Source organism: Amblyomma americanum, chromosome 8 (genome assembly GCF_052857255.1).
Source record: "Amblyomma americanum isolate KBUSLIRL-KWMA chromosome 8, ASM5285725v1, whole genome shotgun sequence".
NCBI classification, from domain to species: Eukaryota; Metazoa; Arthropoda; class Arachnida; order Ixodida; family Ixodidae; genus Amblyomma; species Amblyomma americanum.
The window spans coordinates 7,261,628-7,286,437 of NC_135504.1; the positions used below are offsets into that span (position 1 = coordinate 7,261,628).

General features: G+C 46.4%; 1 protein-coding gene across 3 annotated transcripts in view; it reads left to right on the forward strand.

The window, feature by feature from the left end:
• The first annotated feature begins 2,986 nt into the window (after nt 1-2,986).
• LOC144100849 (regulator of G-protein signaling 7-like) overlaps nt 2,987-24,810 on the forward strand; it is a 47,375-nt gene continuing 25,551 nt past the window's right edge. For 2 of the 3 annotated variants that reach the window (XM_077633737.1, XM_077633735.1), the window contains exons 1-9: nt 2,987-3,061; nt 13,576-13,815; nt 15,619-15,669; nt 16,637-16,761; nt 19,537-19,585; nt 19,959-20,023; nt 21,621-21,697; nt 22,631-22,712; nt 23,292-23,381. In XM_077633737.1, coding sequence (XP_077489863.1) covers nt 13,662-13,815; nt 15,619-15,669; nt 16,637-16,761; nt 19,537-19,585; nt 19,959-20,023; nt 21,621-21,697; nt 22,631-22,712; nt 23,292-23,381 — 693 coding nt within the window. In that variant the 5' untranslated portion in view covers nt 2,987-3,061; nt 13,576-13,661. The remainder of the gene's footprint in view (nt 3,062-13,575; nt 13,816-15,618; nt 15,670-16,636; nt 16,762-19,536; nt 19,586-19,958; nt 20,024-21,620; nt 21,698-22,630; nt 22,713-23,291; nt 23,382-24,810) is intronic. The other variant, XM_077633736.1, reaches the window with a different exon arrangement.

Consider the following 24,810-nt stretch of genomic DNA (forward strand, 5'->3'; position numbering starts at 1 on the left):
AGACGAAAGCCCAAGGGCGATTGCCAACGCTCCAAAAAGAGGACTTGTGTTCATCTGTGCAGTGTTCCCTAAACGCTTTGCCTAGACGAAGGTATGTCCTAAAACTTTGGCGAGCACCCTGAGGTTTCACTCTACCATGAATAACAGCCAGTTTAGTGAAGCGCTCCTGACACGTACAACAGTGATCTTTCGCCTTTTCAAGAACATGCAATTTCCATTTCTATTCCTATTTTAAGTTCAATCCAGTCTAGGGTACAGTTGCCAGTTGTCTCCCGAAATGACGAAAGGAGAGAGTTGGTCGTAAAAGATATGATGAGGAGCTCCTTACCTAGTCTGCAACTGTAGACCCTTACGACGGAGACTGGAAGCCTTATCTCTTTTCTTTCTTCTTCTTCTTTCGCCAGCGGCTACCACAGCATTATAAGGTCTTCTTTTTCTTACACTATTCTAGGGGACCCTGTCCATAAAGCAGACTGGGTACCTCAGTGGCTTCCTTCCTTATTTCATTAACCGAGTGAATGAAAATGTAAAGTTATGGCTAATTATTAATTATTAATAAACGACGATATACAGGATAGCATTCTGGCAGAAACATTAAAAAATATTACGCCAACAAGATTTTGCGAAGTGTTGGTAATAACACTAAGCACCATAACGGAAAGTTTACCTTCTCCTAAGAAAAACCACCTAAAACGCCAGCATGCCAAAGCGTCATTGTTCGCCTACGATTTAGTCCCCTTTTAGCTTTCTTTAATGGGTCATTAAGCACACCGCACCCAGTTTTCTCTAACTAAAATTATTATGACCCTTTCTTCCTATATCGACGTTAGCTCGGTAGCGAAACACCCAATCATTGGGTAAGAGAACTGCAAAAAAAACTGCAAAACTTTTTGCCCCCAGGCAACACAAATTCATGACATCAAGACTGAAACGGACTCCGTGATCCGTACGGGGTAGTAAATAGGGGCGTAGCTTTGTCTGAGGGATCGCCGCAGAGAAACCCCATTCTTTAAAAAGAAAATTCGATAATGAAAATTTTGCCCACCTTTAAGATTTCCAAAGGACTGCGAAAATTTTGAAGAAGGGCCATCCCAAAAAATGAATTAAGAAGGATTAGTGGGGATTAAACTGGTGTATCAAGGTGGTCTAGCGTCGATTAGTTGATGAATTAATGTGGATTAGTGAGAACTGGTGGGCGCTTTAAGTTGGGTAGGTGCATTCGTTAGGACTAGGTGGTGGATTAAAATTTGAGAGAGGGTCGGGTTAGTATAACCCCATATACCCATACAAAGGGTTATTTAACCCCATATAATAGAAGGTAATCGAACATTGTAGTCAGATTTTCAAAGATAATGGTTCTGACGACGTCACGGCCCTCTAAACCAATCACGGAATTTTGTTACGTAGAAACCGGGTGGTTTCTGCAAAGACGACAACCTAAATGCTATCACATTAAAAGATGTTCTGGCATCATCGCAGTTTCCTTGCGAGAAAGGCCAGTGACGACGATACCTGTATTTTAGTTTTCGACCATTCGTAGCTTACAAAACAGCCTCTTTCAGGGTAATTAGCATCTTTTTATTGATACAGGCAGATTTCAATTCGTCCTCAATGTCCGTTTAAATGGTATTCTCTGAAGTTTTGTAGGGACATATGAGCGTCGTGTCCCACTTTCGACGCATATTGCGTAGCTTCTGCCGCGGTATACAAAAATGACATTATCCCGGAACGTCACGACAAGGGTACTTAGACGCCTTTAGCTCATCGTGCACCGTGTTACCTTTGCCGGAGTACCGGGAGCCCGCCCACTACCAGTGAGCACGCGCTGATTGGACCGAATACAGCGGGCGTACGCGGAGCTGCTGGGTGCCTGGAGCCATCTGGTACACTCAAGGTGATTTGCGCATAGGCACTCGCGGTGTTCAGGCTCCCGGAAGGTGCCTATTCCTGGTGGTCACCACGAGAAAGGAGCATAGTCCAGCTTTCTTGGACGTAACCTTTAATCGTTAGTCAACTGTGGAATATTGTATGGTACTGTTATGAGCATGATGATGGGAATTGTCTACTCTTCCGATGCGTAGAAAAACCTTCCTTTTAAAGTTAGTCCTGAGCTCTCACCGTGTAGTCAACACTTCCATATAAAACCAATGGGGTGCATTTGTGGCGATAAATAGAACAATACTAGCGCCCCGAGAGGAGATGTCCGGATGGAATTATTGTTATGGTGCAATTTTCATCATCATCATCAGCCTGACTACACCCACTGCGGTACAAAGGCCTCTTCTTTATCTCTCCAATTGCCCCCGTCCTGTGCGAGCTGCGGCTACCGTATCCCCGCAATCTTCTTAATCTCATCCACCCACCTAACTTTCTGCCGCCCCCTGCTACGCTTCCCTTCACTTAGAATGCAGTCTGCTACCCTTACAGACCATCGGTTATCTTGCCCACGCATTACATGCCCTACTCAAGTCCTGGTTCAGAATATCTGAGTATAACAAATATCACGAAAGGTTCTTAATGCATCTATCGTTCAGAGAAAAAAAATAGTACAACTCCAACAGTTAAAAAAATGCGCAGACATGGCGGAAGTCGCTCAGGACAGATGATGCCTAAGTTTGTAATCCGCAGATTCGTACTTAGCGCCACTACTACCCGAAGTGTCAGAGAACGAGAATATCGCAGGCCACGTTCACATAGCCGCCACACGATGGCGCTGTGCGGCGTTAGATTCACCTTGCAGGTCAATGATGGCGACTGCCGACGCTGGCCGCGCACCGCGATCCGCGAGCCGCGACGTCTGAGGGAGGGAACGAGAAACGGGAAGGCAGGCGGGAAAACGGGAGAAGCGCGGTCGTAGAGACTAGGAGGAGGAGGAGAGCAGTTCTGAGACATCTCCTCTTCCCGTCCGCTCCCCCTTTCACCCCCCGCGAGACGCAATCGATATCGGCGCCATGTTGGCGAGGGAAGGGGACCCGCGCTCGGCGTCAATCGATGTTGGCGCAGCAGGGTTACCGCCACCGACGACGTCGAGGCTGCAGCAGATCCGCTCAACCCCGCCACGGTGAGTGAATAAGTTGGCCCCCCACACGACACTCACGGGTAGACCGGCTTCCTCCTTTCATCGCGTAAAAAACGGGACAGGGTGTCGCGTGGGGACCAGACCGAATCTTATTTGGCTCTGAGGCTCGTCGCCGCTCGAGAGGCAGCAAGTTTCCCGGTGGCGAGAGGGGGAACGTTCTTGGCGGCGGAGGTTGACTTCTTCTTTGCCCCTTCGCTGCGTGACCACCGCGACGGCGACTCTCGCCAGATGTCCGCGCTTCGGCGACGGCCGTCGAGGACGGGCTTGACTCGTCAGAGTAGAAGGTTGTTGCTTCGAGGCGCTTGGCGATGATGTACCGCTCGGCGGTGTTTGAAGCGTGTCGCGCCTGCGCCTCGTCGGTGTTGGACGACGGGGCAGCGACCCGCGACACACGGGAGCGCGAGCTGAGCATCCGGTGGCTAGCGAAGCCTTGCTTTACGAGTGTTAGCGAAACTGAACGCCTTGTTGAACCATCCTACGTCTCCAAAGGCAGCGACTGTTCCAAAAAAAACTCTCGTTCTTGTGTCATACGCGTTTCGTTCGACGCCACAGGCAGCATGACAGTCTCAGTCAGGGAGTCAGTCGCCTCGTAAGAAGCGAGGAGGCCGCGCAGGTGCTCTCATTTCAGGCCCATGTCTCCGTTCGCTTAAAAAAATGACCGAACAATGCGACACTGTTTCTTTTTTCACCGAACACTGCGCAACTAAGCCGCATATACCTCTATATCAGGTATATTCAACACGGTATCAACTTGTAAACCTGTTTGACTTCACAACCCTGTTGCCTCAAGCCAGTACGAGTCGCCGGCTAGTGTTAGCTGCAGCGACGGGCAGACTGCCAATGCTGTCAGTACAACCCCGCCACATTTTGGGGAAAACATAGCGCCGGTTTCCCGCGAAGACAACTCAAAACACACTTTTAGAACATTTCGAAGTCAGATTTTCATTGTCCAACATTGCTAACAGAAGCCCGCCGCGCAAAGTTGAATAGCGCAATAAGCCGTTGTGTGTCGTCAAGCCTATAATCAACGTCTGTCAGGCGGTTACTTACATTAATGGGGCTTGACGATATATGTTGCCGATAGCGATTTAGTTGGAAATTTTAGGCCCGTTTTTCAAAACAAGGTGACCTGAGGAGACAGTCTTGCAATGGTATGTTCGTCGGCCAGAGGCGCTTGCAACATCAACATGTTGACACACAGTAGCCTTGAGTGACTCGCCACACACGGACAAGACTTCCATTTGTGACCCATAAGCCGAGCAATAGTGTACTTTAGCCCTCACCTCGATAGTTTAGTGAACCTGTATATGAGCTCATGGAACACATTTTTATTTGGTGAAGCGAAACAATCGATCCCTTGGAACCTCTGTGCACAGTGATTTCAATCAGAACGAGAGCACGGTATACTATAAATCTAAACCCTTGTGCCTCTAGGCACTCTGTTCCCACGAATGGTATTTCCGCTTGCTTGCAGGCTTCACATGACAGTCACAAGAAGTTTTGAGCATGTCTCAGGTGGCGACCTTCAGCAAATATTACGTGCCATTCTACGCCTCATATCTGCTACGTTTACATGTTGCTATAACCCCTGTTCTAAAGTTAATTTTAAAATGTTACCTCTAAAATATATATAATACCAAAGGTAGAAGACTTGCAGATTCGTTTGTTTGGAAGCAACGTTTGTAAACTGTCAGGGCCTCGAACGATCAATGCCACTTCTTCTTCTTCTTCTCCTCAAGTAATATGGCACATACCCACGTGGGGGGATTGGCCAAGGTATAGGGTAGAATGCCAATGAAGCATTTGCGCGGGGAAGGAAACGTCAGAAGACTGAATCAAGATAAAAAAAAATTGGGAAAAATAAAATGAATTCAAGAGGTATGAGTCATCCGGAATAGAATCAATCTAGCCTTTTTGGACATGCGAAAGAATTTTGTGTATAGCTAACAGGATAATCGATTAGTTGCACTTATGTAATCGTGAAGGTAGCCGCATACACTGCTTAACGGGAATCCCTTGGCACTCGCACCGAACGATAGAAGAACTGTAAGAGACAGAGGCAGTCCTAGTCTCGAAAGAGGAACCTCGAGATATTGCTTTCTCTGAACCGCGAACCGCCGGCAAGAGAGGAGAAAATGATCGATTGATTCAACTTGCCCACATGATACACAAAGGTTTGTCGCAGCGAACCCGCACCTGCATAAGTACAAGTTTAAGTGAGGGATTGTACATCGCAGGAGCGTCATGGACACTTCACAAAGCCTTGACTTACACCACCGGATATTCCATGGGTACTTTAGGTGTTGAAAGTCCACGGCATTCAGCAACGGATCACTCAAAGTGGCTGAAATATGTTGGAACCGCTGGAAACGTGAAGCTGCTAACAGAATGAGGTGAGGGACGGGATATATTACAGGTGCGCTGAGAGCTGACCTTGCCAATAAATCAGCCATCTCGTTAAAATAGAGGCCTGAATGCCCAGGTACCCAGACCAAACGGATCTCGCGCACTGTGCTCGGAACAAAAAACCTAAGTGAACGAGTCAAGAAAGATTTTTCCGAATTTTGGAGAGAGACAATAACTGAAAGGCAGTCTGTGAGAATAAGAACCCGTGCGACATGTCTGGGAATTTTGAGAAGAGCCAAACCAATGGCCAAAAACTCTGCGAAGAATATAGGAGTATAATCAGGGATACGAACGGAGTAGCTCCAATCTAGATCCTGCGAATATATGCCAATCGCCGCCTTCTCACAGCTGCCGGAGGCATCAGTGGAGAGAACAGTATGATGTGGAAAATTCTGTAGGTGTTCAGAAAGAAGACCATTTAGGGTATGTGCGGGCATATGCTTCGCATGGGACGGGAAAATAAAGTCGTAATAGAAGACGGGATCAGCCTGCGTGTCAGCAACTCGTTGCAAGGAGATCAGATCAACCTGAAGCGGAGCTAACAGATTCTGCGTGAACCTAACTTGCGGAAGCTGATAACGTGGCCAGTGATTAGTCAAAAAAAGGTGTGGTTGGGATACAAAAATTGGAACACTAACGCCTGGGGCCGGGTCAAAAGACTTGAGGAAAGTACGCACTGTTAGAAGTTGGAAGCGGGAATAGAGGTTGGGGATACGCGCTTCCAGATAAAGGACAGCGTTGGAAGCTGATTTTGGGAGCCCGAGGCATAGCCGTAGGGCACGTCTTTCCAGTAAGGCTAATGGCTGCAGCTTGTAGTTCGCGCTACCAGAGAACAAGGGGCAACCAAATTCCAGAATCGGTCTCATATAAGCCTTATAGAGCAACAGTAGCGTGTCACGACGCATGCCAAACTTTTTATTGCCAACTCGGGTCAAACGGCCCAGTGCACGTTCCCCTTTAATAACATTATTCTTAATATGGTGTCGCCAGTCCAAATTTTGGTCATAAGTAACACCTAGGTATTTAACCGACTCCACCTGCGGAATTGGAGTGGAGCGGTAGGCTAGCGAGATGTACATAGGAGCGTCGGGTGGAAATACCAGCACGCCGCATTTGCTGACATTAAGTGATAAATTGATTTGGTCCAACCAGACTTCAAGAGCATTCAGATATGCCTGCAAATACCCGTAGAGCACATGAATATCATTTGCTGATGCGAAAAAAGCTATATCATCTGCGTATACATAAACTGTAACGTTAGGATGAATGGGGATGTCCCGAACTAATATGTTGAAAAGCAGCGGAGAAAGAACAGAGCCTTGCGGCACACCTCTTGATTGACCATAGGTATTAGAACAAAAAGATCCGTCTGTACAGAAGAAAAATCTATCTTTTAGAAATTCACAAATCCAGGCGTAGAGGTAATGCGGTGGTTGTAGTTGAGCAAGCTTGTTAATGAGGACTGTGTGCTCCACGCTGTCATAGGCCTTCGCAACGTCAAGCGTCACCAAGGCCGAAACTTCTCTCTGGCGCATTGAGAGTCGTATTCGGCTCTCGAGATCCACATGCGCGGACCATATGGAACAACCGCGACGAAAGCCAATCTGTGCGGGGCTGAGGCCGTTAATATGATGAACATGCTTTGTGAGGCGACTGTGTACTACTCTTTCTATTAGCTTTACTAAATTTGAGGTTAAAGCAATCGGCCGAATATTGTCTAATTGAAATCCATTGTCTGCATTTTTTAAAAGTAAAATTATTTTCGCAATTTTCCAACTGTGAGGAATCCAAGAGGTTTCCAATGACGCATTTACAATATCTAGAAGGTGAGTTGGAAAGTCGTGCGCTAAAATCTTTAACATGCCCACAGTAATCCCGTCAGATCCCGGAGCAGCAGAGTGCATCGAGGAAACAATTTGCAGGAGCTCCGACACGTCGACCTCAGGATAGTCCGAGCTGGGGGTGAGAGTGTGCAAAGGTTCTGCTTTCTGTACCTGGAAACGTAAGGCCAGCCCCTGCGCGATGCGTTCAAGGTTTTGCTTAGCCTCCTGCGGAGACATTACCATTGACCTTATGCGATTGGAGGCCGGAGAGCTGTTATTCTGCGCCATGAATCTATAGAGAGCCTTCTTATTCTGGGGTTTTGAGAGATACGTGTTTAAATTTTGATTATAATCCTCCTTTGCCTTTTTAACAGTTCGTTTGAAACATGCAGAGAAGAACTTATAATTTATCCAATTAGCTGGGCTCTGATTATAGGAAAGGCTTTTCCAGGCTGCTTTTCTACGACGATAAGCTTTCTCGCACTCCTCCGTCCACCAAGGAGACGGCTGTCTGGCAGGAGCAGTAGTGCACACCGAGAATACAGAACTCTCAGCAGCATCTTGCAGAAAGGTAATTGTCCGCTGAGCTCTTTGTGCTCGACCTGAGCTAACTATGGAGGGGAGTGAGGCAGATATCAATTTTTTGTACATAATGTGGTTTAGAAATTTCATGGTTGCACCACCTTTTCTGATAGGCGAGGATATAATAGAAAAGGTTATTGGAAAGTGGTCACTAGATGTACCTGATTCTTCAGTTGACCATGCAGATACGCCAACCCCACGAGATGCTAATGTTAAATCTATGATTGAACGGGATCCTCCACGCATAAAGGTTACTGCTCCGGAATTACAGCAGCGCACTGCATTCATTGACATCCAGGACCACAGAAGCTGGCCGCAGGAGTCAGAGCGACTATCCCAGGCACTGTGGTGCGAATTAAAATCTCCTGCGATGACTGTGCTGTTTGCGCCGCTCAGTAAGGTGTCCAAACAGTCTGTCCTGTGAACACCGATTGGGAAGTAGACGTTAGCAATAGTGACTTTGGCGCACTGTGGAAGGGAGATTTCAACCGCCAACAACTCACAGTCAGGGCGCATAACTGTCTGCGAGATTGATGCCCGGTGACATATTTTCGTAGAGATCATAGTTATTAACCCACCACCCCTGCCATTAACGCGATCTACCCTGAAAACACGAAATTTTTTAAATGTGAATGATTTAAGTGGTGAGAGCCACGTTTCTTGTAAAATCACAATATCTGGATTATGTTTATGAAGAAGTAATTCAAGATCCGGTAAAGAAGAAAGTACGGAGCGACAATTCCACTGCATAACTTTTAGACCCGCCATGATTATCGACTGGTTAAAGAGGCATCAACAGCCTCCTTCAGCACATCAGTCTGGGGAATTAATTTGGGGGGTCCTTTCTTTGCTTTGACTTGCGGAACAGCTGACTTCGAGGGTGAGGAAGAAGCTCGACGCTTCTGGGAAGTGGTGAGCATTTCAACGTCCATACTACAAGGATCTACGTGAGCGACACTGTCAGGAGCGCTGTTGGCAGGCGGTACTTGGGGCACGGTAGGAGGCGACATGGAATGATTCTTACTAGCAGCACTCGGGAGTGATGCCGGCGTAGCCGCCGAAACATGTGATTCAGTAGGCAGAGATTGGCCAGCAACAAGTTGAGATAGAGCCTCGGTGAAACTGCCCAGCATTCGCTCGACCACCACAGAAAGAGCCTGTTCTACTGAGGACACTATTGAAGTAGTCAAACTTGACGGTATATCAGCAACAGAGCTTCGCGCACGGCTGGCATATGTATTACCCCTCCGATCCAGAAGTGCATAAGCATCTGCTCTCGAACATCGTTTCGCTTGAATGATATCGAGCAGGCTTTGTTCGTCGGCTCGTTTCGAGCAGTTGACATCATCAGCTGAGTGGTTGCCCTTGCATAGGCAACACTGGGGCTGATCAGAGGCGCAGCTGTCATCTGAATGCCCTTCTCCACAAACCCGGCAGCGGGTCGCCGACTTACACGCTTTACCACTGTGACCGAAACGCCAACAGTTGTTCCACTGAAGAGGACGGGGCTGCAGAGGGTCCACACGATACACTATCGGCCAAACCTTGAGTTCAGAAGGACAGGAGGAACCAGCAAACGTAGTGATAACTGACTCTGTCGCAACACGCACACCATTGAATTCTCTACTGCACCGGTAGACAGAAAGAACCCCCACACCTGCATCCTGAAACTCCTTCAGTATATCCTGCGGGGAAGATGCTGGGTCCACGCCACGAACAATACCTTTGGAACATGCGAGCTGTTCCGGGATGAAGGCTTTAACCGCTAAGGACTGAAATATTTTGCACTGGAGCAGGTCTGTGACACAATCAATGTCAGCGGACCTGCAAACAATGCCTCTCCGGCCGAACGGTCGCACCTCAGAGATCTGGAGGTAGTGGGTAGTGAGAGATCTTAGCTCCTGCTGAAGGACCTTGGGGCTTTTCATCTTGATCGTTCCCTCACCGATCGGCACGAAAGCCACAGGGATGATGTCAATTCCATTTTTACGAAAATTTTCTAGCGGCAAGCTTTGGGTGGGCAAGCTGGCAAACCAGGTTGCCGTCCCTCCACCCGGGGAGGTCAGCGACATACCTAAGCCAAACGCACCCTCAAATGCACATTAACCTGGCCTACAGACCTAACCTGAGACCTGGCCAAATCCCCCACAGAGAACGGCCTCACCAGAGATGACCACGTAGGCACCACCAGGGAACCACAGTTGAGCTCGAAGCCAAGCACCAGCAAGAACACGTCAGCAAGAACACGTCAGGCACGGTCTTCGGAGCTCGTTCCAGCCCGCCGCTCGGTCCGCAGCCGCTTCCTCCTTCCCCATGGAATCGAAAACCCCTGGGAGATCAATGCCACTGGGAGATTCATTTCTGCTTCTTTACCTTCTACTTCGTCAAACTTAGCCAACTCTCCTCTGATCTCACGACTTTACCAGCTGAAGGAAAACCATTTCTTCTATGGGACCGGGCCAAAACCTGTCAATTTCCCCGCCCTCGGTATCTGCCATTTCTATTAAGGGCAACAACGACAGCAGCAGCAAGTTAGCTGTCCGGACGCCCGCTAATAAGGCTGACTTACAATTGCATTCTTAGGTTTTAGCGGTCACTAAAGAAATATCAAAGCAGCAGAGTTATTTGTAACTGACGAAAACCGACAAACGCCAGTAACGCCAAATATTTGTCAAAGGTGAGGACCGAATACATCACGCGCTCATGCACCAGGCAGTGTTCGGCGTCTGTTCATCCCACAGTTTTCACTATGCATGCCGTGCGAGCCGTGATTCTTTTCTGCTTATTATTGTTCTCAATATATAATCTGACGAGACTGATGCATCTCTATTTCTAAGGAAAGGCTTCTTCAAAAGTGCCTGTCCCAAGCTCAGAAAATAATTTCGGATTAACGGAAGCATCTTCGCCAGCAAAATTTACGACATGATTCCGAAAGCGAAATTCAAAGCAGTATATAGTTTGCAGGTGACGCAAAATACCTTCGATATGCTCTCTGTCAACGAAATGTTCACCATGCTGGGCGCAAAAGTTTAGATTACCCGTACCATGTAAAAGGTTAGATCCCCTACCGACACAACAAATGGTATTTACAGGTTCGTAAAAACTTTCTATGCCGCAAAGCCTGCTTTTGAGGAGTATTAGCAGGCAGTTAAGACACAATTTAAGCTCTCAACCACGCCAGAGGGCAGGAAAAGTATCATTACCAGCTCTTAAGTTCTGTTATATACCGCTGAAAAGCAGAACCTGTGGCCTGGGAACTTCTGACCAACCCGGTACGCACACAACGAAACAAAAGTGAAAACACAATTTATTCAAAGCATTCACACGGAGATTTATACTATACTCATCAACTGCTTAAAGTACATTATAACTGAAATGCGCACTACGACCAACTATAATCAAAATTCAAGAAACCCTACTTAAGTCTTGGTGCGGGTGTGGTTCGAGTTGGGAAAGTTATTTCTGGTGTCCTTGTTTATTCTGGTCGGGTCCTCCAAAAAGAAAAAGAAATGTGTACAGCTATAAGAGAAAATGAAGTAGCTGCAGCGCTGCAAATCGATAGCATATCAACGAGAATCATGATATGAAGTGCACTTGTTTCATCCGTGTCTTGTCATTGATTTAGAGTAATTTGTTTTTCTGTTCGGTTGTTTATGTTTCTGCGAGCACAATTGATGTATTGATGGCCTATATATTACGCAAGCGATGGTTGTCTTGAACCTACCACTGCTGCTTAGAACGTTGTTTTCAGAATAGCATTATTGTGTAAGAAAGAAAACAGCGATATCATATACTTGTCAACGCCACAACTGCAAAAAATGATAATTTGGGGATTTTCGACATTTGTTGTGGTCAAATTCACACATAACACAAGGTCGGGAGCACGTGCTCTCTATTTTGAATTGTGGTCGCTAAAAATGACGTCACACTGGCCAAAGGAGTGCAGGAGGACATGAATTGCTGACATGTCCAGCATTCTTGGACAATAATTTTAGAATACTGGAATATTGCAAGCTATTGTTTTGGAAGCATTGAACGCAATGGTCCATTCCTTGGACGCGTAGCAAAATCTTTTAATGTTTTTCCATCGCCCGCATCGAGCAGTGAAGACTTCCATAGAAAACCAATGGGAAACGTTTCTGACGATAGCAAAAACTTTAACAGCAAAAAAATGCACGTTTGCTTATGGGAGATCGGCAGACATATTGATTGTTGTAGTGAAATTCTACAATATATGAAGAAAATCCATGCATACGCTCTTTCCGGTTTAAAAAATGTCTTTGTCCAGAATTGCTGGACATGAGACCGGTTTTAAGGCAACATTAAGCTTTGGCTGTCACATCAATCAGAGTCGTGATTGAGAGGTGCCATGTCTTTTTCAAGCACTTATAGAGGTAGAGGACAGTGCTTTTTGAAAACTTGCAGGCCGCATTAGCAGCTGCCGATGAAGAGGCTGACGCATTTCAGGCTTAAGAGAGTGTCTTCAAGCAGAGAAGAGCATAACGAATTTTGTATGCGAGGCCAAACCGCTACTGTCTAGAATTCTGTAAAATACAGGTATTCAACAGGAGTCCGCTTGGGAACCAGCGTATTTAAGTGCGAAAAGCTAAAACTGTTCCATTCATCCAAACAGAAAGTTCGAATATAGTGATCATCCTGTCCTAATGATTGACGGCGGCGCCATCCAACTTCGCCGAATATTGCGCATCAAGCAATCAACAAAACTTTGGCTGCGTTCTTGAAGGTTGTATAGGGGAGGAAATCAGTTATGCTGAAAGTTCTCCAGCGCTATTGTTTCTAACGATGTTTTCATTTTGGCAAAGTGTAGGTAGGGAAAGGCGAGGGAAAAGCAGAATGGAGGAAGAGAGAGGGCCGCGGGAAGTGGAGATGGGGAAGAGGCCTGATCCGTGGGAGGCGACTAGTGGCGACAGGAAAACTGTGGCTGCTAGTTAGCCTCGACGGATGGGCATGAGTGGCGAGGGTGCATCGTGGCACAGTTTCATGACTGGATTGAATCGGGCGAGTGGAGAGGGGATGCGGCGTGTCACACGGTGATTCACGAACCAGATCGCGCCATCCGCTAGAATCAAACGGGGAACACTAATGCTAACGCATCCTCTGCCTCGACAATCGTTTGATATTCTTTGACTTTTTTTTTCGTTTCTCCGAGTCATCGATCGCAGACTGCTGGAAGGTTGTTGTTCACGGGTTCACATTCTGCGTGTTCTGTGAACAGCATCGACAGATAAAGTGACTGGCCCACGAAAAAAAGGCTTAAAATTTGATTTCTCGAAACCTGTCATTGCCGTAAAAGTTATCTCTGTTGTCAGGCGTTAAGCATTGCAAACAAGGTTGACTGTCCTCAGCCGTTTCAGGCAGAATTGCTCAGCTATTCTGCTATCAAACATTGTAGTCACCTGCTTGGTCTTATCATTTTTTCCTGTCAATAGTAGCATGACTACAGCGAGAACCTATTTCGGTGGTTGGTTTCAGTTTATAAAGATGACAGTTTCTTTTATGTTGATCATGTATTCGGCACCTTGTGAAAGTTCGGAGAAAGCGCGCTGTACTACCACACGAAGACCGTGCCCACAAATATGTCGGATGAATTGTAAGCATGCACTCTACTCTCGAGCGACGGTGCCTGCCTCGCAGCGCGTGCTGAAGTCGGTGTCGTCCGTGCAGGCCTCGTGGGCACAGGGCATGGGCAGCGGGCGGCGGGGGGCTAGCCGCCGTCGTCGCCGCCGCCGCGCCGCCTGAGCGCGCCGCCCATGGAGGGCAAGGAGCCCCCGGACGAGTCCTGCTGCAAGGAGCCCGTGCTGGCCAAGATGGAGGCGCTCGTGCGAGAGATGCAGCACCCGGACACCGGCGTGCCGGTGCGCAGCCAGAAGCTCTTCCTCACCTCCATTCCCAGCGCTTTCCTCGGTGAGCTGCTTACCCGCCTCGTGGCAGTTCACGTCTCCCTTGAGAAGCGTTTAGAAGCCTGCTCTTCCAGTTCGTATTTGATAACGGACAATCGTGTGAACACCACATCCCTGAAAAGAAACCTCATTAGAGCTGACAGTCCCGCATGCGGCAGGTGCGGGGTTCCATCCCCAGTGCCGCCGGGTACCCATCGGTGATACAATGGGTCCAAGCTTTCCTCTGCCCGTTGCTCGGCTTATTTAGGGTGAAATTATTGGGAAATGGTTCTTCAACCCCACATTGAGCAAAGGCAACTACTTTGTGCCATGGCGCCATTTGGTCACAGCTGCCCTTACGCCATAAAAAGTCATCATGATCACAGAGGTGACAGTCTAACTGCCACTACGTTCTGAAGTGGCTTGCATAGTCCACAGCAAAGCCTTACTTGACTGCTCTTTGCCAGTTAGCATCTCCTATGTGAAGCGTTTTGAAATTATCTTCACTGGCTTGTATTTGATGATCGACGCTAGTGTGAACCATTTCCAAAATTCTTGGACAAAAATTTTGAATAATGGCATATTGTAAGGTACTGTTATTTGAAGGCAACTGTTTATTCTTTCGATGTGTAGCAAAAGTTTTCCTTTAAAGTTTTTTCATCGTATGCATCGAGCAGTTAGGACTCCCATATAAAACCAGGGATGAACATTTTTGACGATAGCAAAAACGTTAAGCGTAAAAAAAACCCAAGCCTGCCGACGGGACATCTTCGAATATCTTAGTTGTTATTGTTGAATGTTACAATATATATAAAAAAGTAGTGTTCATAAACTCTTTCCAGTTCAAAAATGCTTTTGTCCAGAATGGTTGGGTATGGTCAGACTTCTGAAAAGCAACCTCACTATATGTGACAGTCCAACTGGCAACACGTTCTAAAATAGCCTGTATTGTACAGAGCAGGATAAAAAGTTTATCGCTAAATCAAAAAAGGGTGATGCTAGTTCACCATGTATGAAGGTCACCTTGGATTACATCCATTACTTCACGAGCTTTCCTCTTGTCTTTCCGAGTATCTGTAGCTGTCTAAAGCAGCCGAGGTAAACCTGGTTTTAATACAGACGCACTTAATACTGAAACACATGTCGTGTACGTTATCAGTACAACGGAGTGATAAAGAGAGAAAAAGTTGATATTGCTAAAAAATTACAGTGCACATCGCAATCGCTATGCTCTAGCAGAAGTGCAGAGCTCCATGGCAGAGCCGCCGTCGATATTTTCATGCAAATGCCGCCCACTACGTTTGTCGACAGGAATCCTTAAAGTGCGCTCCTCTAATTTGCACAGAACAGCAGGGATGTGGCATTGCGTCAGAAACTGTTGGAGGTCTTCAATGTGATGAAAAAGGCCGCTATCTAGCGCACATCTGTCCTTGATCTAAGCTAACCAGGATGTTTCTTCTAACCAGCAAGTACAGCGGTCTATGGTTCACTGATGGGACGAGTGACTTTATTGGACTCCTCAGCTTTTAGTAACTCGGCCTTCAGTAACAATTTCGCTTCGTCCCTGAATTATGCTTAATCTCTGTCTGCTATCTGTCGCAGTATCCAGTACTGAGGTGTTGCACTGCAACGTGTACTGCCCTTAAGAAAAGGTGGTGCGCTTTGTTCATAATCTGATTTTGCGCTCAGTCAGCCAGTATCCGTAATTCCACTTTTTCTCTCCGACGTTTTTGATCCCGAATGCATCAAACTGTGCTTCTAATAACAATTTGCAGTCTATAAACGAGTAAAAACGAAGTTCTTGAAGCTACCCTTTTCATCTCCACAGGCTACGACGTCGTCGAGTGGCTCACAGACAACCTGGACATTGAAGACCAGAGTAAGAGGCCTGACGGCGATCGCTGCATCAGCAAGTAGCACCATGGAGCAAGATACACAGCAGCGCTTACTCCTTTATCTAGAACTGCATTTGGCTCGTTACATTACCTACTCGGTCATGTAACACCACTTGAGTTGTACCATACTCTCTCGGTCCGCTTACCTCATCGTTTCTTTGCTCCCTTTACCGGGATATATTGCAGTTCCCTATTCACAATTCGTGGGCACAAAATTTTAGTGTCGCCTTCTAATCACTGAAACAAGTTCACTCTCCAAACAAGAGCAATCTTGTCTTCGTTTTTTTTTTTTGCGCTGCTAAATTATAACGCTACATGATAGCAAGGCGAGCGAGTTGGTGATACATATTTAAAAAATAACAGCGCGTCAAGTGCTTGACAGGCCACACGACAGCTGCATTGAGTAAAAGTTCAAACGACAGCGAGAAATAAGAAAATGAGACCGCTTTAGGGTATCAAGGATTACACTTCTCATGAATGAATTTGATGAGGTTCATCTAGCACCGCTACGCGCTAGCAGAGTGTCGACCGCATAGAGGCCCAAGGCGTTGCTTACACGAGTCCCGAAAATTATTGTTTCCCTGTTTATTCTGAGTGTCTGTTCACGGCATCTCCGAAGTTAGCTTTTTCAACTAGTCAGAAGTTTAATTTATCACTAAGAATAATGACATTGAGAAGGTAGATACACAGGGAACCATGGATGTGATTGCAGTGCTGTGAACGTCAGACATAGGTAGCCACGAATAGGGGTGCGGGAGAGAAAAATCAGGGTACTCTGAAAATTTTTGCTGTCACTCTATGGAGCTTCAAACCGTGGCTCCATCTGTAGATTGCATCCGGAGGCAATATTACCATGCGCACCTCACTGCAGGAGGCGGCACTGCCGTGTATCTTGCTCCGTGGGCGGCGCCAGCAAAAGGGGTGAGCAATCGCAGCTACACGTATACGCAGATCCCGTGGCAGCCGAGGCCCTGCACCTGGCTAATCTGCTCTGCCAGTACGGCTACTTCTTTCCAGTCAGCGACAATGCCAAGACATTCGCCATCAGGGACGACAGCACTCTGTACAGGTTTCAGGTCAGTCAGTCCACAGAACGCCCTGCGACTTCTCATGCGAAAGATTCTGATGTCAAGAGCGCTATGTCGCCCTGTTCACAGAACGCATGTATCGCATTTGCAAATCAGTCTGACACTTTTCTCCAAGTAATGCTAAAGATTTGAATGGTTTAGATTTTCCCCTCGAATAAAGACAGCAAGCCTAATAGTACGACTGAGCGATGATCTCTAACTAAAGATAAAAGGACAATGGAGTGCGCCTCGCCACAGTATATAACAAAAATCATGGAGCCTCTACGAGCCAATCTATGCGTTCTGTGTTTCAGAAGACAGTCTGCGACCACCGTGTTATATTGCGAGTTTTTTGTGAAACTGATTGAATTAAAAAAATGACATATTTGTTTTGCTCCAGGCAAATCCTAGACACTCCGTTGTATTGAAAAATAAGTTTTTCATAATCTATATGGTAGAACAATTTTTTTTTGTTTTAGTGGGGGGGGGGGGGGGGGAGCTTTGTTGATACATGCATTGTGTTTTGCATATAGCCCCGCACTTTTAGTGCAAACGCAAAGAGCAGGCTTGATACATATGCTATAAGCACACAGCATTTCGGCAGTGTGTCCAACGATTCATCTATGCGCGAGATTCAGGAGCCGCATCGCATTGCTGAGGGAATCTACTGGTCATATGCTATGAAAGCAACTATACATCTCCGTGACAATGCCTATCTTGGCTAGTCCATGGAGCTCACAAAACTTACGTCCTTTGTCAGCGCTTTTTAGTTCATCCCGTTTTCGTCATGTACAGCACCGGTTAAAAGTCATTGTTCAGATCCTTTTTTGGATACCTAGAACAGAGCAACTTAGAGCACGGACACCTACAGGAAAAAAATTGGCCGGTTGGTCTGACAGTCTGGTCCATGGAACGTGCGTAAACAGCGGAGATTTTGCTTTATTGCATCTGCTTCTCGTTGACGTTAGTCGCGGACACGTTGTTGTTTTTGCTGGCCGAGCTCGTGTAGCTGCATCATCTGGTGCTGGCCCTCATATCAGTTGAGCCTCACGCTGTCCTTGCCTGCGTTACCTTTGCTGCTAGGCGTGACAAGCACGCCTTACCGTCTCTGGGTCCTCGCCGGTGTCTGACATACTTCCTCGCTGGAATCTTGGAGCTCGGCCCTGGGAACGAGAGCTAAGAGCCGGGAGCGCGTTAAACAGCGAATGGCAAAGCACGCAGGCGCGCAGTTCTCGGAAGCGAACAGACATACTTCCGCAAGCAATCAAAGTCCTTAGAGCTTGAGCGGCAGAGGAACCTCTGCCGCTCAAGCTGTAAGGACTTTGATTGGACCTCTGCGTGGCCGCGTCTCTAGATCGACGTTATCGCTGACACGAGCGCCGCCAGACGTCAGTTGGTCACGTGCGCAGCTGCTTTCCCTCGTATCGCCCTTGCTATCGGTGCTGCGTCAGGGTCTCGAGTGAGAGTATCGCCGACACGAGTCCCGCGAAAGGATTATTGCCCTCGTCCATCGGTATCTCATTCCCACATTTGTGTCTTAACAATTCATTGCCTAGGCGTAGAGCACGAGGCTTCACTTCACCGTGACGCCAGATTTTCGTGGAGGGTACAGTAGCACAGCTTCTGCGCTGAAAACGATCTCGAAAGTTGTAGACAGTGAATTGCCTCGCCCCGAAAAAGATTTGAAGCGTTAATGGAGCCATAAACTCCCTATTACATAGCCTAGGCCCTATTACACTGCCTGCAGCGCTTTTACTGGCATGCTGGTAAGAAAAGTATCAGGGAACATTGAATAGTGCCGCCTTTCACGTGGTGTAAATACTTCCATCAACGTTTCATTTTTCGAGGGTGCAAGCTGAGTGCGCCTCTCTTTGTGCCTATCGAGTAAAAGAAACAAGACGTACCTTGACATACAAAGGATGCAAAACAACAAGACTAGAGCCTCAGGCAGCGGTAGAGGGCGCTTGTGTGAACCTAAAATTAATGTCTTTCTCTCTTTATGTCCGAAATAATGCGTTCTCGTGTGGGTGTATTCCAAACACGAAAAAAAAAATCAAGAATGCGCGCATGCTCAGACGTTGTCGTGGGTGAGATGCGTGGGCAGTGTACGTCAAGCGAGATAACCATCACATTATATAGACATCATTACCTGTTCTTGCTCAGTACGGCATGAATAGTGAAATTTTTCGTTTAGATTTCTTTTTTATTTTCTGGGACTCGCTCAGGTGGTGCCACATTCTGTGCGTCCTGTTCCCTTTTGGCTCAAGCACAGCGTTTGCGGGTGCGGGGAGCCATTCAGTGACAAGGAACGAAGCGAAAAAAAATAACAGAACGGAAAAAAAATCGTCACATCGTGCCTACTCAGGGCACACTATTTTCGAATACATGATGGAACGAACTGAGGGCAACTAAAGCATTGAGGTGGAAAATGGGAGGGATGCTTTCACCACGGTATGGATAGGGAACCCAAACGCCAGTCTGGAGAACCAACTGCGGTGCCACCACGTAACCGTGGCAATAGTTGTCTCCAAACTTCAGTTGCTGGCAGCGGCGTCTTTTGTTCTGCTTTCTCCTCTCACTGCATTCATGCATCCGGACATTTTATTTTAATTATCTCTACATAGACGCGGCTTTGTAACATCCTAAGCGCGTAGTCAAGCTTGAGCGTGACGAAACAAGCTACCATTGTTGTGTTGATGGTGACGATGATTATCGCTTGCGCCGGAGTGCCACCTGGCTGAGGTTTACGGTGCAAATTTTTCGCACACACTTCTTTATCCGCAGACTCCTTACTTCTGGCCCTCCCGATACCAGCCCGACAACACCGATTACGGTAAGAAAGATGACTAAGAGGCGCTTTCCTGCGCCGGCCTTAGTTTGAATCACTACTTTAAATACGCCGCCGCGGTAGTTCAGTGGTTATGGCGAAAGACGCGGGTTCGATTCCGGCCGCGGTGGTCGAATTTCGATGGAGGCGAAATTCTAGAGGCATGTAAGCTGTAACCTAAAGATTAAGTAATCATGCATGGTATCACATATGCATGGTATCATGCATGGCATCAGTATGAGTAAACATTAAAAAAACCGCCAGGGTTGTTGTCCTTTGAGTTGCAGTCATGTCAGCTTCCCTCCTCAACTTTCAATCGCATTTGTTTTCTAGTTTGTGCAGCCTCTTAACGTTTCTCGCCGTGCCATTTACTCCGCAGCCATTTACCTGTGCAAGCGGGCGCTCAAAAACAAGCCCAAATACGCCCTGGAAGAATACGAACAGGTAAGCAAGACACACGAATACCGTAAAGTGTCCTCAAATCCCTTACACCAGCCATCCCCTTTAGTATCTTCCTCAGTGAGCGCTCGTGCAAGATGAGGGCTTGGTTGCCGTAAGTGGCTACGAGCTTTTCTCGAGCGAACAAGACTTGTCATTCCTTTATTGTGACATTACTGGCATCTAAGCCTGCAGCTTTGATTTCTTTGCGCGTGGGAAAAGGAACAAGTATATCTAGGTGTCCTTAATGCCCCACGGGCCTGTGCCATTGGTGCCTGGAGAAGTAATTCTACTAAAGAGTTATCTGCGTATTCAACCGAAACGCGCAGGGAGTCCAATTACATAAAAGCGCTAGGGGGGCAGGCAGGACAGCCAGTTGATCTGCATATCACCGGTAGAATAAGGAGCTGGGCGAGTTAGTACATTTTTGGAGGAATAAATACACAGGACCAGCGTCGTCATTTGTGCCCCTACTGTGTCCACGTCATTTCCGCTGATTGTTTTCTTACAAAAATTACCGGAAATTAAACCATGGCCCTAGTCAAAAGAAAATTAGGTCGCTACCTGGAACGCGACCTCTAGAGGTTGTCACTAAACAGCGATTTTTTTGAAAAATAAAACTGTTATTTGGACAATTTTGGCATCCTTGCAGAGCTCAATGGATAGTTATACATAGAACGTACTTTCGTGAGAGGGTCTCTTGTCGTTTAGTGAAGTGGATTGGGTAAGCTGCGATGAGCTGCTCACAGAATCTCCAAGCCAATAACCTTAACGCAAGTCCCTATTGAACTCGTAGACTCCTGACGGCAACTTAACTCCCATTAGGTTCCTGACAGAATAGTGTAAGTAGCCAGCGATTATGAGTATTTACTGATTAAAAAGCATCTAGACAGAGTAGAACAAAAAATGCATGCATTGCCTTTGTGTTTCAGAGAACTAACTTTATGTAACTTATTTATTGCCCATTTAACGCACCATCAGCAGTATTCATGACAAAAATAGGACTCATTTAATTGCAAATATACAAGTCATAACATCAGTCTTCAAAAATGTACTTACGGTGCTGTTATGTCTATTAGAAACACAGTGCATGAATAACACGTCACGCTCTAATGGAGTAATTAAAGCAACAAAATGGAGAACTCCTCCCGGCTCATTGGCAGTACAACATGATCGGGCAGCTTATTTCAATCTCCCACTGCCTGAACGAATTAAGAATATTGCATGCAGCCTTTTGAAAGCCTGTACTCTTGTACCTGCATTTGATTATCACTGCGTGTTATTCAGAAAATGGATTATTTGATATACTGTTCCTTGATAGGGAGAACTAGACTATTCTTTATGGAGCAGAAAAGATTTTATCGCTTGTGGTCCCGCCTAACTTTTTCGAAAGGTACGTTTCGTTTTCTATAAAGCGGGAAAACTGAATCATGTTTGCGAAAACGAAACAAATAAATCAAAGCGCGCGTCTCTGCACCTCTTCCAACTCTGATTCCAACTACTGAACGTGTTGTCACAGCTGTTTTCGTCTCCTACATTGTAATCCTGTGCCTGATGAAAACCGTCCTCTTTGCAAAACATTACATTGTCTGTGCTTCCACAGGAGGCTCTGCAGAGGCTCAAGAAGCTGCTCTACCACAAATGGGAGTTCATCTGCATGCAAGCCCAGGAGCAGGCGGCGTAAGTTACCTTCCATTGATGCACCTATCAAGCTTCCGCCAGAAAGCTGCAATACAGTGCTTTTTGAAGCATGCTCGGAAACACTATGTCTTCTCTTCGCGACAGCATTCTGCATTATGGGACTAGCAGTTGTGATGAACGAAATTCACGAAGTCGGCAGCATTGCAGCATTCCTTACATCTGGCACGATCGTACCGCCACCATGATCGTCCACTAGTCCTAGTACGTGCACAAGTCTCAAGACATATCACGTAACACAGCAAGTTTCTGTGAAGAACTCATACAAACCGTTCGAGAAGGATTTGTTCCCTATGTCCAGGGAAGACGTCTCTCTGATTAATTAAACTGAGTGTCTGAAGCAATTCACAGAATGGAAGTACCCGGGTTCGAACCCAGCCGCGGAGGCCACGTTTCGATGGAGGCGAAACGCTAAGGCACCCATGTGCTGTGCGATTTCAGTGCACGTTAAAGATCCCCAAGTGGTCGAAATTATTCCGGAGCCCTTCTTCCTTTCTTCTCTTAGTCCCTCCTTTATCTCTTCCTTTACGGCGCAGTTCAGGTGTCCAACGATATATGAGACAGATACTGCGCCATTTCCTTTCCACAAAAACCAATTTTCAATTTTTCAATTTTCATTAAGAATAAAAAAATGTACACAGATAACAGTTGAAGCGTGGCTCCTAGACCACATAGCCATGAGTCCATGGCGAAAGCTTCCGAGACATTGCTGTACTTAGGTATCTCAATTTCTGTGAGATATATGTCAGCCTTGAGAAAACTGGAAAAACTTGCATCGCTACAACTGGAGCGTTGTTGAAGACATTCAGGGATAACTGTGTTGCAGAGGGTAATAGACGCTAATCTTATCAACTAGGTATTCTTCGCTGTATTGAGAAATGCGCGCTCAAGACTGTTTGCCCTCTTTTTGTGCAGCTTGGCCAAAGAACGAAAGAAGACAGACAAGCTGATCTTACAAAGCCAGGAGAGAGCGTACTGGCGTATCCACCGGCCACCGGTAATTACATCCGTGCTCATCTCCTTAAAAATAAGTTCTTGTGCCTATATCTTGCCTCGTTTCGTTATCTATAGATCTTATGAAGCTTAGGTCACGTTATGTATTAAAGAAAAGAAAGATGCAATAACCGCCTCTCTCTCGTTCAGGTATCCATTTGATGATGAGACGCTTACCGCGCTTATCCTTCCCTCGCTGTGTAACTTAACCTAACCATACGGAGTAAACGCCTCAAGCGGCATTGCTTACATCGTAGTCTTTGTTTATTCTCACAAAAAGCTGTAAGCTAGTAATTAATTCGTTTTCTCCACAACTGCATTTTTCTCTTCCAACGAATCCAGCCACCTGTAGTGGAAACCCAGGGAGATTGCAAACGTTTATGACTGATATGCAGCCTAGTGCACTATAGCCTAAGGTTCGTGACGCGTGAATAGGTTTTCCAGGCTACACGGCACATGAATGAATTAGATACCTCAGTCTTCTTTTCTGACGCTTAATTCTTAGGTACTACTACTACGCGTTAGCTCACTTCGTCGTCGCATTCGCCTTTTTTTTTTTAATGAGATTCATTGCCTTTCGCAGCCTGGTTGCACGAGTTGCCTAGAAAAGAGTCCTGTTCCCAACAAGAGGGGCCCGCCGAAGAAGAAAACGAAGGATGACCTAAAGCGAGAGGTGAAGATTTCGGCACATGCATGTTTTCTACTCTGTCCTACGTGGCAGCAACACCGAAGAGTTGTCGCGGAAAACACTTCAAAACCATCTTTCCGAGCCCATTAATACTGAGCTCCGTCGATGCTATGGCTCCTGAAATAAATTCCCCTAATATTTTAACACTATAAGTATACGATGAAAAGGGCAGCATAAAAGGCGGAAAAAAAAGAGATGTCGACGAGAGAGAGAGAGAAAGAGAGAGAGAGAGAGAGAGAGAGAGAGAGAGAGAGAGAGAGAGAGAGAGAGAGAGAGAGAGAGAGAGAGAGAGAGAGAGAGAGAGAGAGAGAGAGAGAGAGAGAGGGTTTATTGATAGGAAGGGCAGAGAGGTTGGCCTGAAAAATAAATATCTGGCCTGCTACTCTGCTCTGGGGGACGGGAAGAGGAGATAAAAGAAGCTCACGATGGGGGACGATGATGATGGGAGGAGGCAGATGAACGAAATTATATTTATAACTTATGGCATTAAAATTACAGAAATTTAAAGCCATGTCATTCTCTCGCCTTCACACCGTGACTCTTACTGCCCTACTACTTCAACTTATTTCCTGTTATCTGCACGTCATTAAATAAATATCTAGAGTCTCACATGACATCATTGCCACCTCGGGTAACACATATCGAAACTATCTGCTGTGAAGCCTCACGCAGATTGGGCCACCTGAGGCGCAATTTATGCTACTCATCAGCAGAAATTTCAAAACCTGCGTAAGTAAATTTTGTCAGAACAAAGCTACAATACGCTGTATCTCCATCTCAGGCATACATTGCGGCTAACCTCGAGGTCATTCTAAACCCCGCTGCGTTATTTATCCTCTCTACGTACACAAAACAACACAGGGTCACTTATCTGAAATAAAGCCGTGAACTTCCGTTCGTCAAACCGCGTGGGCTCGTATTCTGTTTGCGCCTTCTTGATAAATTCTGTTACTGCCCACAGTACAGACACGAACCACTAAGCACACCCCTGAGAAGGTCTGCTTGTTTATGTCACAGCCAGTCCTTCGCACGCACTCTAGCAATGAACAGTTTCTTCTTTTCAAACTTAGATGTTATGGAATTCCCTGCCAGAAAAGGTGGGCACATGCAGAAGTCAAAACACGTTCCGAGAAAAATGAAAAAAACTAATCCGCCCAGAATGAACGGCGTCTCTGGTTTTCTTTTGTCGTTTATAGTTTTGTTTGCCTTTGTTTAGTGACGCAGAGTGGGGGAAGTTTGCTATTCATGGCATTTTATGAATATTTCTAAGTCATTAGTGATACTTCCTTTTTGTTGTAACTGGTCTGTTTCTTTGCTTGTGTTTCTTCCTGCATTATTTTGTTTTCTTTATTTCAACTACAATTTCATGCAATGACATTAGTGTTGACCTGTTTCTCGTTATTCAATGCTCTGA